Here is a 16882-nt window from a genome sequence, read left to right as displayed (position 1 = left end):
AAGGAATCACTGTCAGCGCTCTTTCCAGGGGTGTCTTTCAGGAGGTCAGCGTGTAGCCCCTTCGCTTTTTTACATATCACTGCCTTCGAAATGCTGTCAGCAGCTAACTGCTTTTTGTTTTTATTTTATTTTATTTATTTATTTTTTTAATCTTTATTGTTGAATGTAGAATGTATTACAGATGTTCCACATTTTTTCCCCCACTGACTCCCTCCTCCCCACTCCCGCCTCCCTCCCGCCTTTTCCCACACTATTGTCTGTGTCCATTGGTTATGCATATAAGTTCTTTGGTTTATTTCCCCCCCCCCCCCAGCCCCTTTCCCTTTGAGGTTTGTCAGTTTAGCAACCAATTTGTACTTCTTAATCCCTTCACCTTTTTCACCCATTCCCCCAAACCCCCTCCCATCTGGCAACCAACAAAATGTTCTCCGGACCGCAGGCCGACGCTCTAACCGCTGAGCCAAACTGGCCAGGGCAAAAATGTTCTCTATCTATGAGAATGTTTCTGTTCTATCTGTTGATTTTGTTTGTAGATTCCATTGTTGATAGATATGTATTCATTGCCATTTTGTTTGTTCATATATTTTATCTTTTTCTTCAAAAAGACCCTTCATCATTTCATATAATAACGGTTTGGTGGTGATGAACTCCTTTAACTTTTTCTTGTCTGGGAAAGTCTTTATATGGCCATATATTCTAAATGACAGCTTTGCAGGATAGAGTAATCTTGGTTGTAGGTTCTTGCTTTCCATCACTCTGAATATTTCTTGCCACTCCCTTCTGGCCTGCAAAGTTTCTTTTGAGAAATCAGCTGACAGCCTTATGGGGACTCCCTTGTAGGTAACTAGCTGCCTTTCTCTTGCTGCTTTTAAGATTCTCTCTTTGTCTTGAACCTTTTGCATTTTGATGATGATGTGTCTTGGTGTGGGCCTCTTGGGGTTCATCTTGTTTGGGACTCTGTGCTTCCTGGACTTGTATGTCTGTTTCCTTCAACAAGTTAGGAAAGCTTTCTGCCATTATTGTTTCAAACAGGTTTTCGATTTCTTGTTCTCTCTCTTCTCCTTCCGGCACCCCCAAGATGCGAATGTTGGCACACTTGAGGTTGTCCCAGAGGCTCCTTACACTATCCTCATTTTTTTGGATTCTTTTTTCTTTTTGCTGTTCTGATTGGACGTTTTTTACTTCCTTATATTCCAAATCGATGGTTTGCTCCTTGGATTTACGTACTCTATTATTGAAGCTGTGTAAATTATTCTTTATTTCAGTTAAAGCCTCCTTCGTTTCTAACTGTGCATCAATCATTTCTGACTGGTCCTTTTTTATGCTCTTGAGGCCCTCACTGAGTTCACTGAGCATCCTTATAAGCAGTATTTTGAACTCAGCATCTGTTAGGTTGCTTATCTCCATTTCGCTTAGTTCTTTTATTGGGGTTTTGTTCTGTTCTTTCATTTGGGACCTGTTTCTTTGTCTTCTCATTTTGGCTGCCTCCCTGTGTTTGTTTCTGTGTATTACTTAACGAGCGGTATGGGGCTAGCTGAGACCAGATGCTGCTCGTTTGAAAAAATTTAGGAAAACCTGAAGCATGATCCAAGTCAGGCCAATCCTATGGTTAAGCAAGTGCCAACAGCTTGGGTGGGCCTGAAAGTTGGGTGGGGCAGGGCGGGGCCTCAGGGAGTCAGCAGGGCGGGGCTACCAGTGTGAGCCAGGTTGCTGGAGTCCTAGATATGGTGGCTGTCTGCCGCCCCAGGGAAGGGCTCACCAAAGGAACAAAGGCCTCTGACAGCATGTTTGTCCCGGAGAAAGCCTCCTCTCCAGCCCTCACTCCAGTGCCAAACAGCTCTTCCCTATATGTCTCTGGTGCCCCTCGAGCTGCCTCCCCTCCAAGCTTAGAGGGAGAGAGTCCGATTAAGTCCGTGCGCGGTCCCTTTAAGGAGCTGCCTGGGGCTCCAGCCGAGTCAGCCTCCCTGAGCCTCAGTTCCTGCTGGTTTTTCCAGCCAGAATTTATGGGGACTTCTCTTCCTGGCACTGGAACCCTGAGCAGGGCACCTGGTGTGGGACGGGGACCCCCTCAGTCCTCAGGGAGGACCTTCCCAGCCGAGGTGTCCTCCTGATTTTTATCCGCCACACGTGGGTGTGAGACCAGCCTGTCGCGCCACCGCCCCTCCTACCAGTCTGGATGCAGCTTCTTTAATTCTGTAGTTGTAGGACTTCCATTCAGCTTGATTTCAGGCGGTTTTGAATGGTGGTTGTTCTGTAGTTTTGTTGTAACTTGGATGTGGTTGTGGGAGGACGTGATACTGCGTTTACCTACGCCGCCATCTTGACCGGAAGTGCGCTAACTGCTTTTTGTTCATCCAAACCAAGAACAGTTTTCTGCCTCTTCAGTTGCCTGTGATCATTGTTTTGTGAGCACTTTCACACCTTGTAGCAACATCAGGACTCTTGATGGCCTCTTTATGTTTTAAAATTGTGCTAATAGTCCATTTCACCAGCAACAAAAGCAAAAATACCTTGAAAATATTCACAGCACAATTTCCTGAGATGTTAACAATGTAAGGTTTAATAGTAAACTGATTCACATTCTCTCCTTTGTGGCCTGAGAGACACTTTTTGTAACGCTGATGTATCAGCTTGAAAGGGTTTTTGGGTCTAGAACTGAAGCTTTGTTTGAAAACAGATATTTTTTTCCTTGAACATTGGTTGAGAACCAAATTGTCCAAGATGGGAGACATTGGAGAACTGAAGTTTGACTGTATTTGTCATAGCTGTTGTGTCTACAATAATAGTAGGAGAAACTGAAGCGCTGCAGCTCAGATTGCTCAGGTAGACAAAGAGCTGCTATTGGTAGAAATATATTTTAATAAGTTCAAAGATAGAAATAGCCGGATCCTATTTAAATATGAATATTGGGCATGTTTAAAAATCAGTTGTATTTAATATTTTTTTTAACTGTACTTGTTCTTGATCAGGTTTTTCCTCACCTGGATACCATGCTTGGGCTTGAACTATTCCCAAACAAAAACAGCACACAAATTTAATCCAGTTAGAGAGAATTCTGAGAACGTTTTACAATTAACTAGGATTATTTCGATCTGAAAACACAACAGTAATATTTAGAAATATCTCCCACTCCTTTGCCCTCGTTTTTTTTTTTTTTTTTGCTATGTGTAATGACTTCATCAAATAAATACTGTGGTGTCCAATTTTTTTTTCCTTTTCTAGGTAAAAATTCACCTAACTTTGTTCTGTTCTTTTTTTTTTATTTATTTTTTTTTTTAATCCTCAACCAAGGACATTTTTCCATTTATTGTTCAGTTAGAGTGGGAGGGAGAGAGAGGAAGAGAGAGAGAGAGAAACATCGATGTGAAGGGACACATCGAGTGGCTGCCACCCGCACGACCAACCAGGGCCGGGGACAAACTGCAACCGAGGTACGTGCCCTTAGCGGGAACCGAACCCTGGTCTCTCTGTACCGCAGGCCAATGCTCCAACCGCTGAGCCAAACCGGCCAGGGCGACTTTGTTCTGTTCTTTAAAATGCTAATAATAAAAATAAACTTGGCCTCCCCATAAAAATAATGATTCTAGCACTGGCTGGTTTGGTTCAGCGGTTAGAGCATCGTCCCTTGGACCAGTGAGTCTTGGGTTCGATTCCGGTCGAGGGCATGGACCTCGGTTGCAGTTCAGTCTCCAGCCTTGATCAGGGTTGTGCAGGAGGCAACCAGTCAATGTTTCTCGCTCTCGCTCTCGCTCTCCCTCCCTCCCTCCCACTCTGTCTGAGGATGAATGGAAAAATATCCTCAGGTGAGAATTAAAAAAAAAAATGCTGCTAAGTCAAAATGAAAGATGCTTGGTAATATCCCATCAGCATCTTGTTATTTCAGTTATGTTGCAGTTTTTTGTTTTGTTTTGTTTTAATTATAAGGTATTTTCTTTCATAAAATACCTCTCTATTTTTAAAGATTTTCAGAATTTCTAATACAACATTTAGCTTAATTGTTTTATTGATAAATACTAGTATATAATACTTTTAATATCTGTCTCTATCATTCTTTTCATCAGATGTGCTGAAGAACTTTTATATAGGTTTTTTTTTTTTTTTATCTTCACCCTAGGGTATGTTTTTATTGATTTTAGTATGAGAGAAAGGGGGACAGAGAGAGAGAGAGAGAAAAATACCTATGTGAGAGAGAAATATTGACTGGTTGCCTCCCATACCCACCCAAACCAGAAATTGAACCTTCAATCTCTTGGTGTTGGGACATTGCTTCAACCAACTGAGCCACCTGGCCAGAGCTATACAGTTTTAATTCCTATTCCATATCTAAATGATTATATTGATTTTTATTTTCCATTTGAAATGGACAGTAAAGAAAGTCAAAAGAGGATGGATAAAGCCAATTTAGCAAAATCTCAAGGACTGTCAAATATGGATGAAGTTTATGAATATTCATTATTTTATTCTTTGACAAACAGAAGCAGGAAGAGCACTGACTTTTCCTCTCCCTTCTGCCATTTTCTCAGATTCCTTCAACTTAAAATATTCAGTATGCCGCCTTGGCTGGTTTGGCTCAGCATAGAGCATCAGCCTGTGGACTGATGAGTCGTGGCTTTGATTCTGGCCAAGGGCACATACCTCAGTTGCAGTTTGTTCCTGGTCCTGATCAGGGTTGTGCTGGATGCAGCCAGTCTATGTGTCCCTCTCACATTGATGTTTGTCTCTCTTCCTCTCTCTCCCTCCCTCTCCCTCCCACTCTATCTGAAGATAAATAGAAAAATATCCTCAGGTGAAGATTTAAAATATATGTATATTCAATATGCCAAGATATCATTTTGGGAGGTGGCGTGTCTCCAACCCCATCACATCCTTCTGCCTCCTACCCCCACCCCATCAATCATGAAGTTGATCTAGAAAAAGCAGTGACTGCCCGGCCAGTGTGGCTCAGTGGTTGAGCGTCGACCCCTGCACCAAGAGGTCGCCAGTACGATTCTTGGTCAGGGCACATGCCCAGGTTGTGGGCCCAATCCCCAGTGGGAGGCATGCCCGATGCGGCCAGTCGATGTTCTCTCTCATCAATGTTTCTAGCTCTCTCTACCTCTTTCTTCCTCTCTATCTCTAAAATCAATAAAGAAAAATAATTTTTTTTTTTTTAAAGAAAAAGCAGTGACCCCTTTGGTATCAGGTACTGAATTTGTTATACCAAAAGTTGATTTTAGCAGCATGAAGAAAATCAGGAACATATGTTGGTCTCATTAGGATTAAAGGGATTCAATGAAGAGCAATGTATAAAAAAGGAAATGGCGAAATATAGTCTATTTATTGCCCAACTATCCATTGAACAATTCTACTTGTTTATTGTATATGCACCTCAAATTCTCTTTCTTCAAAATCTATCTTTCCCATAAAAACTTTCTGTGCTCATTTTCTCAGTGAGTGGATCCAACTGGTTGTTCAGATTAGAAACCTGGGAGTTCTCAACTCTTCTCTCTCATTCTCCACATCACATCCACTTAGACACCAAGGAAGTCCTTTTTGTTCTTGAAAGGATCTTCTTTTGGATTTATCTTTTCATTTCCTCTCAAAACTCTGACAGGGCCATGAGTATTTCATTTGAATTATTACAGATCTCCCTTTAGTTTTGCCTCTCCCGCCTCCCCTTCTCCTCACAATCTGTTGTTGATAGGGTAACCAAACAAAGTCATCTTTTTAAAATGTAAATTTGATCATGTTATTCAGTAGCTTAGAACCCTTAATGGCTCCCCATTGCCCCATCTGTGGCCAGTTTCTCTCAGTTCTGGTCTCTGAATCACACATGCTATTTTCTCAACCTAGTACATTCTTGTACCTGTTTCCCATGACCAATACATTTTTTTTTTTTTTTTTTATCCTCACCCGAGGACATTTTTCCATTTTTTGTTCAGGTAGAGTGGGAGGGAGAGAGAGGAACAGAGAGAGAGAGAGAGAGAGAAACATCGATGTGAAAGGAACACATCGAGTGGCTGCCACCCGCACAACCAACCAGGGCCGGGGACAAACTGCAACCGAAGTACATGCCCTTAGCGGGAACCGAACCCGGGTCTCTCAGGACTGCAGGCCAATGCTCTAACCGCTGAACCAAACCGGCCAGGGCTATGACCAATACATTTTTATCCTTCAGATATTATAATCATGTCCTTCTGGAAGTTTTCCCTTCTGGAAGTTTCCTACATAGGTCAGGAGCTCTTGTTATGTATTTCCAGAGTACCCTGTATTTTCCCCATCAATAGTATTCTATCATTCATTTGTCTTCCCTTTTACACTCTAAGCTCTAACAGCAGGGACCAGTTTGGCTTGCTCACCATTACATTTTCTTTTTAATTAAATAATTAATTTTTAAAATCCTCACCTGAGAATATGTTGAGAGAGAGAGAGAGAGAAACATTGATGTGAGAGAAACATTGATCAGTTGCCTCCCTTACACGCCCCGACTAGGGACAGACCTGCAGTCTGGGTATGTGCCCTGACCAGGAATCGAACCCACCACCTTTCAGTGTAAGTGATGACACTCCAACCAACTGAGCCACTCTGGCCAGGGCTCAGTTTATATTTTTGTATTTTTGGCTACTATAATACAGATACTATTTTCTTTAAATTATAACTATAGAAGGCTTGTACTATTTATACTATTTATGTATACTGTATACTTATACTGTTTATTACATGTAATCTGTACAACCTTGGTAATTATCATCTGCTCACTTGTCTTGAGGGAAAATGAGGGTTTAGGCTGGTTTATTAAAAGAAGATCAAATTTTGTTAATATCATTAACATCACTTACTGTTTGAAATTTTGTATGTTGTATGACATTACCTGCATATATAAAATTATTTTAACTCAAAAAATAACTTTTGGTGCGAAAAGGAAGGAAATTTATGAAATTTACTTCCTGGCTTAAAAGGTAGTTTGAGTCATTGAAGTCCACAGACAATCTCAAAATTTCATTTTAGTGACAAATTTCATCATCTTCACTTATACCTTTTAGTTGTGCTGCTGCTGTAAAAGAGTAGTTAATTTATTTGCCTGTCATTCCTTTCTTGCACTGAGTCTTTTTTTTAAACATTTTCAAAATTGATTAATTTTTGTTACAGATGTTTCTCCTTTTTCCCTCCTAGACACCCTCCTCTCCTTCTCACCCCCCCAACCCCCACCCCAGCATTGTTGTCTTTGTCCATTGGTTATGCATATAAGTGCTTCGGTTTATTTCCTCTCCCTCCCCCCCCCCCCACCACCCTCCTTAGAGGTTTGTCAGTCTCAACCCTACCTCTTTCTATATCTGTGGGTCTATTTTGTTCATCAGCTTATTTTGTTCATTATATTTCACAAATAAGTGAGGTCATGTCTTGCACAGAGTCTTTAATGGAATATTTGAGTTATGACGTATCAAAAAGTCAGGAGCAGTTGGTTTAAGTAGTTGGTTTCAGGAGTAATTGGATAATAGTACATATGTTTGTTAAGTGATTAGTAAAGTACATTTACTCTTTGACTATTTTCCACATCGATGAACTACTAGAGCAAATTGCAAACAGTATACAAGTAACTAGTCCAAAATCAAAACACCTTTGGTATCTTTGCTTGTATTCTCACATTTTGTGATAAACTCTTTATATGTATACAATATTTTAAATAAATATTGCTCTGACCCCAAACTTAGACAATTGTAATGCATATTTCTTTATCATATATGTTGTCATCCTTCTGCATTGCAATTTACCTATTTGAATGGGATCGGTTTTACTTGGTGAATATTTTCTTTTATTGTTTTGTTGTTTTTGAGTTTTCAAATACGTTTTTATTTTACAAATAGAGTCACATTTGGCTTAAAAATCCAAGAGGCATTTTTCCAAAATACAAACAAAAGAAAGTAGAGACACAATGAAGGAAGACTACAGGGAGTTCAGAGATAATTTACAATGTCTTCTTACAAAACCATTAATGATGGGCAGTATGAATGCCCATATATACAAAAATGCTAGAATAATGGAAAGAGTGAAATTCAGATAATTTCCTGTTGGCTCAGAGTTTTTTGTATTTTCACTTTCTTTGTTTTAAATCATCCAAGGAAAAATCTAATGCAAGAATTTAAAGGTATTTTAGACTTCACCTTGATTTATTTTTTTATTTTGTGTGAATTAATTGGGGTGCCATTGGTTAATAATATTATATGAGATTCGGGCTTATAATTCTTTTAATCCTCATATGAGGATATTTTTCCATTGATTTATTTTAGATAGAGTGGAAGGGAGGGAGGGAGGGAGGGAGGAAGAGAGAGAGAGTGAGAGAGAAATATCAGTGTGAGAGAGACACATCAACTGGCTGCCTCCCACATACCTCAATTGGGGCCAGGGATCAAACCTGCAACCCAGGTACATGCCCTTGACTGAAACTGAACCCGCAACCCTTCTGTCTGCAGGCCGATTCTCTAACCACTTAGCCAAACTGGCTTGGCAGGGCAGGTTTATAATTCTTTAATACAGCATCTGTATATTGATTATATTGTGTGTTCACCACCCCAACTCAACTCTCCTTTCATCACCATTTATCCCCCTATACCCTCTTCTACCTTCACTGACCCTCTCTTTCTGGTAATCACCATAGTGCTGACTCTTTCCTTTTTTTTTTTCTTCATCCCTTCACCTTTTTCACCCAGCCCCCCAACCCCTCTCCCCTCTGACAGCTGTCAGTCTGTTCTCTTTATCTATGAATCTGTTTCTATTTTGTTTGTTTATTTTGTTAATTAGATTCCACATGAGTAAAATCATACTTGTCTTTCTTTGACTGGCTTGTTTCACATAGCATAATGCTCCCCAAGTTTATCCATGCTGTCGCAGAGGGTAAGATTTTTATCTTTTTCTTTTTTTTCCCCTCAATTTTTGTTCTTTTTTTTTTTTCCTTTTTGGATTTTAGAGAGAGAGGAAGTGAAAGGGAGAGAGAGAGATAGAAACGTCGATGAGAGAGAACAACGAGAGAGAACATCGATTAGCCGCTTCCTGCATGCTCCCCACTGGGGATTGGGCCCACAACCTGGGCATGTGTCCTGAGTAGCAATCAAACCAGCAACCTCTTGGTGCATGGGTCAAAGCTCAATCACTGAGCCATACTAGCTGGACAGATTTCCATCTTTTTAATGGCCAAATAGTACTCCATTGTATAAATGTACCGTAGCTGTTTTATCCATTTCATCTACTGATGGACACTCAAACTGCTTATAAATCTTGACTATTGTATATAGCAGTGCAATGAACATGGGAGTGCATATATTCTTTCAAATTGGTGTTTCCGGTTTCTTTGGACATATTCCCTGACGTGGAATCACTGAGTCATAAGTCAGTTTCATTTTTATTTTTATTTTTTATTTATTTTTTTTATCCTCATTCGAGGACATTTTTCCATTTTTTGTTCAGACAGCGTGGGAGGGAGAAAGAGGAAGAGAGACAGAGAAACATCAACGTGAAAGGGACACATCGAGTGGCTGCCACCCACACGACCAACCAGGACCGGGGACAAACTGTCATTTTTATTTTTTTGAGGTAACTTCGTACTGCTTTCCACAGTGGCTGCACCAGCCTGCATTCCCACCTTCAGTGACAAGGGTTCCCTTTTCTCCACACCCTTGCCAACATTTACTGTTTGTTGATTTATTGATGATAGCCATTATGACAGGTGGTATCTTATAGTGGTTTTAATTTGCATTTCTCTGATGATTACTGACGTTGAGCATCTTTTCATATGTCTGTTGGCCATCTGTATGTCCTCTTTGGAGGAGAGTCTACTCAGGTCCTTTTCCCATTTTTTAATTAGAGTGCTTGTTTTTTTTTGGTGGTGAGTTGTAAATTCTTTATAAATTTTGGATATTAACCTCTTATCAGATGTTATCATTGGTGAATGTGCTCTCCCATTCAATAAGTTGTCTTTTCATTTTGTCGATCGTTTCCTTTTCTGTGCAAAAAGATTTTTTAGTTTGATGTAGTCTCATTTGCTTCCCTTGCCCGAGAAGATATAGCAAGAAAAAAAAAATTGCTACAAGAAATATCTGAGATCTTACAGCCTGTATATTCTTCTAGGATTTTTATGGTTTCAAGTCTTACATTTAAGTCTTTTATCCATTTTGAGTTTATTCTTATATATGGTATAAAATGTAAGATCTATCCATTGATGTCAATGGGGTGTTAAAATCCCTTATTATGACAGTATTACTGTCACTCTCTTCCTTAAAATCCATTAAGATTTGCTTAATATATTTAGGTGCTTCTATGTTGAGTGCATAAATGTTTACAAAGGTTATAGATAACTGTTGGATGTATCCTTTTAGCAGTATGTAATGTCCTTCTTTGTATCTTATTATGGCCTTTGTTTTGATGTCTGTTTTGTCCCATTTAAGTATTGCTACCCAAGCTTTTTTTAAATTTCCATTTGCAAGAAATATCTTTTTCTATCCCTTTACTTTTAGTCAGTGTGTATCTTTTGTTCTGAGGTGGTCTCTTATAGACAGCATATGTATATCTGGGTCTTGTTTTCTTATCTATTCTGCTACCCTATGTCTTTTGAGTGGAGCATTTAAGCCATTTACATTTAAAGTGACTATTGAGTCCTGGCCAGTTTGGCTCAGTGGTTAGCGTGTTGGCATACAGACTGAAGGGCCACGGGTTCAATTCCCAATCAAAGGCATGTACCTGGGTTGCAGGTTCAATCCCCAGCCCTGGTCAGGGTTGTGCAGGAGGTAACCAATCCATGTATCTCTTTCACATCAATGTTTCTCTCTCTCTCTCTCTCTCTCTCTCCTTCCTTCACTTCGACTTTATCTAAAAAAATCAATAGAAAAATATCCTTGGGTGAGGATTAAAAAAATAATAATAAAAATAAAATGATTATTGATAGGTATTGCTATTTTATTATTCATAATTATGTTCCTCTATTATTTCTTCTTTTTCTTCTTAAAGCGGGCCCTTTAACATTTCTGGTACTGCTGGTTTGGTGGTAATGAACTCCTTTACCTTTTTCTTGTCTGGGAAGCCCTTTATTTCTCCTTCAGTTTGAAATGATAATCTTGTTGAGTAAAGTAGACTTGGTTGTAGGTTCTTGCTTTTCTTTTTATTTTTATTATTTTAGAGAGAGGGAGGGAGAGAGAGAAATATTAATTTGTTGCCACTTATTGATGCATTTATTGGTTGATTCTTGTATGAGTGCTGACCAGGGACCTAATCCTCAACCTTGGTATATTGGAATGACACTCTAACCAACTGAACTACCCAGCCATGGTTGCCCTTGGTTTTCATCACTGAATATTTCATGCCAATCCCTTCTGGCCTGAAATATTTTTGTTGAGAAATCAGCTGACAGTCTTATGGGGAGCTTCCTTAACTATCTTTCTCTTGCTGCTTTTAAGGTTCCTCTTTGTCTTTAACCTTTGCCATTTTAATTATGATGTGTCTTGGTGTGGGCCTTTTTGTTTTCATCTTCTTTGAGACTTTCTGCTTCCTGAACTTGTGTAAGTCTTTTTCTTTCACCAAGTTAGGGAAGTTTTCAGTCATTATTTCTTTAAAAAGGTTCTCAACCCCTTATTCTCTCTCTTCTTTGTCTGGTACTCCTGTGATGTTGTCCCAAAGGTCCCTTAAACTATCCTCATTTTTTGAAAAATTTTTTTTTCTGTCTTTCTTTCTTTCTCCATTTTTTGTACAGATAGAGTGGGAGGGAGGGAGGGAGGGAGGAAGGGAGGGAGAGAGAGAGAGAGAGAGAGAGAGAGAGAGAGAGAGAGAGAGAGAGAGAGACATCGACGTGAAAGGGACACATCGAGTGGCTGCCACCCGCATGACCAACCAGGGCCAGGACAAACTGCAACCGAAGTACAGGTCCTTAGCGGGAACTGAACCCGGGTCTCTCCAGACTGCAGGCCGACGCTCTAACCGCTGAGCCAAACCGGCCAGGGCTCTTTTTGCTGTTCTGATTGGGTGTTTTCTACTACCTTGTCTTCCAAGTTGCTGATTTGATCCTGTGCTTCATCCAACCTACTGTTTATCCCATATAGTGTATTCTTCATTTCAGATATTGTAATCTTAATTTCTGACTGATTCTTTTTTATGATTGCTATCTCTTTGTTGAAATTCTCACTAAGGTCCAAATAGACCAAGATTTGGCCACGCACTGCACCAATAGAACATGTGAAGGAAAAATGGCCCCCATCCTACAGCCACACAACTCAGTCAGCTCAGCAGGGCAGGGATTCTGGGAGCTGGGAGGGTGGGGGCTAGAGGATCTCCTGTGAGGGGCCAGTCAGGTTCATGGGAAAATGGTGAGAATAGCCCCTGCCCAAAGCCACACCACTCAGTCACTGGTACCTCCTGAGTTTGTCCATACCTCTACACCTAGCCCAGGTAGCTGACTCCTCAGCAGGGCATGAGCTCTGCAGGTTGGGATGACGGGGAGTTTAAAAGGTGAGACTATTGCATTTCCACTGGCTGATGCTGTGAGGAGGGGAGTGCCCCACCCAAGAAAGATGGCATCTGCTGGTGTGGGAGAGGGACTAAGCACAGGGGTCCTGGTAGCTGTCTCCCCAGAGCCACATACCCCAGTTCTTTCCTCCTATGGCTCTAGTTTGCTCTGCCTTAATCTCTACTGGAGCCCAGGGTAAGTGGCTGCAAATGAGATCTTGTGTATTGGACTTGTAAGAAGGCACCTGTGTTTCTATGACTTCTGTTTCTCCCTGGCAGACAGAATCCTCACTGGTTTTCACAGCCAGATGTTATGTGGCCACACACTTCACCAATCAAACATGTGAAGGAAAAATGGATCTGGTGCTCTGGGCTAGGGAGCTAGGCTTGGTGTTGAGACCCTAGCTCCTCCGGGGAAACCTTTGCTGCTGAGATATCCCTCCGGAATCTCAGCCTGTGAGAACAGGGTCAGCCCTTTCCATTTCTCTATCCTTCCTACCAGTCACAATATGGCTTCTGTAAATCCTTGGTTATAAACCTTCTCTTCAGCTAGTCTTCAGTTGGCTTTTCAGGTTAATTGTTCTATATTTTAGTTGTAATTCCAGTTTGCTCCTCCCACCATCTTGGATCCTCCCAAAGTGATTTGACTTTTAATAATAAATCCATAAAGTAGGCATTGCAGGCTTTTTATTTAAAAACCTCATTTGCCAGATGACAGATGTGAAGCTCAGAAGTCAATTAATTTGCCCCAAGGTGACATGGAAGTAGAGTTAAAATTCTGTCCTAGATTTTGTGTCAAGTTCCTCTTTATTGTGTTGCATCCTTTGCTGTATATTTATCTTCTATATCATCACATTACTACAATATTAATATTAGAATCAGAAACCTAAGAACAAATTCCTCACTTCAAAAAAGTCTTATCTATGTGCCTACTGCTGTTCAAAGTCCTATGAAGTGAAAAATGTATATCCCTCATTTCTTTTCAGTAATATGCTTCTGAGAAACTGCACATTACCGTCTGTCACAAGGGTGTTGATTCTTTTAACATTGCTTCTACTTTTTTTTTTAATGTTGAAAACTTGGTTGCATATTGATATGGATAGTAATATATAAAGAAAAAAACAATATATTTTGACATGTTTAACATTTTTATTGTGGTAGAAAGAATCAAAGTTAGTTTTATCCTTAAATAGGCTTATTATTTTTTGTCTAAAACTATTCTACTGGTTTAGATTTGTCATTTTCACTTTACAGCAGTTAGAAGAAAAGAGTGAAGATCAAGAAGACAAGGAATGCTTAAAACAAGCAATAACAGCTTTACTTAATGTTCAGAGTGGAATGGAAAAAATATGTTCTAAAAGTCTTGCAAAACGAAGACTGAGGTGAATATTTTTGCTTTCTTATAATCCTTTTTTTCACCTTGAATATTATGATATAAATTCAGAGATCCCAGTTTCCTTCTCAAGTAAACAATGAAGAAAATAGTTTTAGTGACAAGCTTGGTCTTTCAGAGGAAGTGACATCAAAGCCAGGAGAATTTGTTATTGTTTGAAAAACCTTTCATATTGTGTATTTTCCTTGCGTACTCCCAGACAAGACCTCCTGAGAGTCAACTGGTAAGCTAAAGGAGAGATAGAGCAAAATGTATTGGGTAGATTTCTGTCAACATCATTGTTCTGTCAAAGTATCCCTTATTTTAGGGATTATATAACTTGAGGCATTAATTCTGATAATATTGCTTCCAGTTTCCTAATGATAATATGTGTATGTTTTTTAACTTTGGGTCTTGTCCACTTGAGCATTTCTAAATACTGTTTTAAACATCTTAAATTACTTTTTTTTTCTCCTCACTATATTGAGCTACTTTTTAATATTTGTCATTCTAAATATTTGTAGCCAAGGTAGAAAAATTATTCTGTAGCTGAATTTATAAGGTAGAATTTTGTCAGTAGTCATTGTTCTTGTTAGAGCACTAAAAAAAATGTCTCTACTGTGTTGCTTCAGTTTCCAAAATTGTGCAGTTTTATAACACTAATATATTTAGAGAATTAGTTAAACCTTCTCATGTAACTTTTTAAAATATACTTTTACATTGTCTTTTATTTATATACGTTTTAGGTTCTCTGTCATCTGTGTACTAATAATGTTTTTTTCTTTATGCTAGTGAATCTGCATGTCGGTTTTATAGTCAACAAATGAAGGGGAAACAACTAGCAATCAAGAAAATGAATGAGATTCAGAAGAATATTGATGGTTGGGAGGGAAAAGACATTGGACAGTGCTGCAATGAGTTTATAATGGAAGGAACTCTTACACGTGTAGGAGCCAAACATGAGAGGCACATATTTCTCTTTGATGGCTTAATGATTTGCTGTAAATCAAATCATGGGCAACCAAGACTTCCTGGTGCTAGCAATGCAGAATATCGTCTTAAAGAAAAGTTTTTTATGAGAAAGGTACAAATTAATGACAAAGATGACACCAGTGAGTACAAGCATGCCTTTGAAATAATTTTAAAAGATGAAAATAGTGTTATATTTTCTGCCAAGTCAGCTGAAGAGAAAAACAATTGGATGGCAGCATTGATATCTTTACAGTACCGGAGTACACTGGAAAGGATGCTTGATGTGACAATGCTACAGGAAGAGAAGGAGGAGCAGATGCGGCTCCCTAGTGCTGACGTTTATAGATTTGCAGAGCCTGACTCTGAAGAGAATATAATATTTGAAGAAAACATGCAACCCAAGGCTGGAATTCCAATTATCAAAGCAGGAACTGTTATTAAACTTATAGAGAGGCTCACATACCATATGTACGCAGGTAAGATATAAGAAGTAGCCTGTGACTTTTATTCTCCTGCTTCAAGCTGATTTTCTTTGCTGCACTGGTCATTGTGCCTAAAATAGAAAGCAAACTAACACAAGACCTCCGCATTATCAGAGTTCACTTTTCTTTGATTAAAAATACTGCTGTTTATATTTCTTTTAAGTTTTATACTTTTTCCTACCACATTTACATATATTATTAACTTTACAACCAGAGTTATAAAAGAAAATAATGTCACTTTGCTAAATTTACCATTAGAAAGTGGCAGCAACAAAAAGTAATGATAATCATCATTAGGATCTTTCTTAAAATCTTTATACACCTATACCTTTTTTTCTTGTCCTTCTTTCTGATTTTAAAATCAGTAAAAATTTTAATATACATCCATTACCAAAGTTGTACTGGCAGTACAAATATACATAGCATTGATTTTTCTTAATTTCCGTTCATAAAGCTTACTAAATTTAGCAAAAAATATAATATTTGAGAGTTACAATGATAATCCAGTATTCTTCACCCTTCAGTTTCCCTACATAGTGTGAGGTTTGATAATAGTAAAATCCTGTCGCGTGTGGTCTAGTAGAAAGAGCATTGAATTTGGATTTATACCTTCACTGTATTATAGTTCCGTAAGGCCTCGGAACCTTAGTTTTTCATCCAAAATTCAACATCAACGACTACCTTAGAATATTGTTGGAAAAATAAATAAAACACTGTATGTGGAAGCTCTTGTAAATATAAGTGCAAACTTATTTTCAGAGATTTTTTTTTGTTACAAAAACTCATAAAATCAAATGCAAATACCATTAAATAGTATAATGTGAAAGTTAACCTCCATCTCCATACTTCTTGCTTAATATATTCTTATCTCTAGGAGATGTGTGTTTCTGGGGAAATTTTTCTTCCATTTTTAAAGTCCTATAAATGGGTTCTCACTTCTCTCTGGAAACTATTCTGGTACCAGTTAAATTAAGCTTTTAAAGATATCCATTAATCCACTGTAATAAAGAGGAATAGTGTTTGATAATGTTAATCAGTTTGATTTATTGAATGTCCAGTTAGAACTAATATGGCCTGGACATTATCAGGGTCACCTTGTAAAAATGTAAAATTAGGTTAGACTAATTTTATCAGTGACATCAAAGCACTTTATAAATATAAATTTGTTACATTATCTCATGTCTCTGGGATGAATAAGCCAGTGTTTTGTTTTTATTTGGCCTCTAATTTGTAGTTTTTTGCTAGCCTTTTCCATAGTAAAATAATAGTGTTTTCCATAGGCTAATTTTAAAAGCAGTTTGGGTTCTCTAAGCATGTACCATTTGCTAGTAGCAGGCAGTAGCTGAAATATGAATATAGTGAAAGAAGACTAGTCTGGGAATCCAATATTGCTATTGATTTTTCACCTAGAAACTTCTGTAGTTAATGTATTCATTTTACGGACCCAAAAATAAGTCAAGGCACAAGAAATTTAAATAAACTACCTAGGATTTTACATAAAAAAAGAAATAGATTATTCTGTCACCTTTTTTACATATGGAACTGTTTTTGAGAGAAAGTACAATTATCAGTAGTAATATAACCTACCTAT

General features: G+C 38.6%; 1 protein-coding gene across 7 annotated transcripts in view; it reads left to right on the top strand.

Moving 5' to 3' along the window:
* SOS1 (SOS Ras/Rac guanine nucleotide exchange factor 1) overlaps window positions 1-16882 on the top strand; it is a 122872-nt gene that overhangs the window by 65897 nt on the left and 40093 nt on the right. For all 7 annotated transcript variants that reach the window (XM_036263240.1, XM_036263239.1, XM_036263238.1 and 4 more), the window contains exons 9-10: window positions 13720-13847; window positions 14630-15285. In XM_036263240.1, coding sequence (XP_036119133.1) covers window positions 13720-13847; window positions 14630-15285 — 784 coding nt within the window. The remainder of the gene's footprint in view (window positions 1-13719; window positions 13848-14629; window positions 15286-16882) is intronic.

The sequence above is a fragment of the Molossus molossus genome, unplaced genomic scaffold (assembly GCF_014108415.1).
Source record: "Molossus molossus isolate mMolMol1 unplaced genomic scaffold, mMolMol1.p scaffold_m16_p_15, whole genome shotgun sequence".
Taxonomy (NCBI): Eukaryota; Metazoa; Chordata; class Mammalia; order Chiroptera; family Molossidae; genus Molossus; species Molossus molossus.
This window is presented reverse-complemented; position numbering and strand designations above follow the sequence as displayed.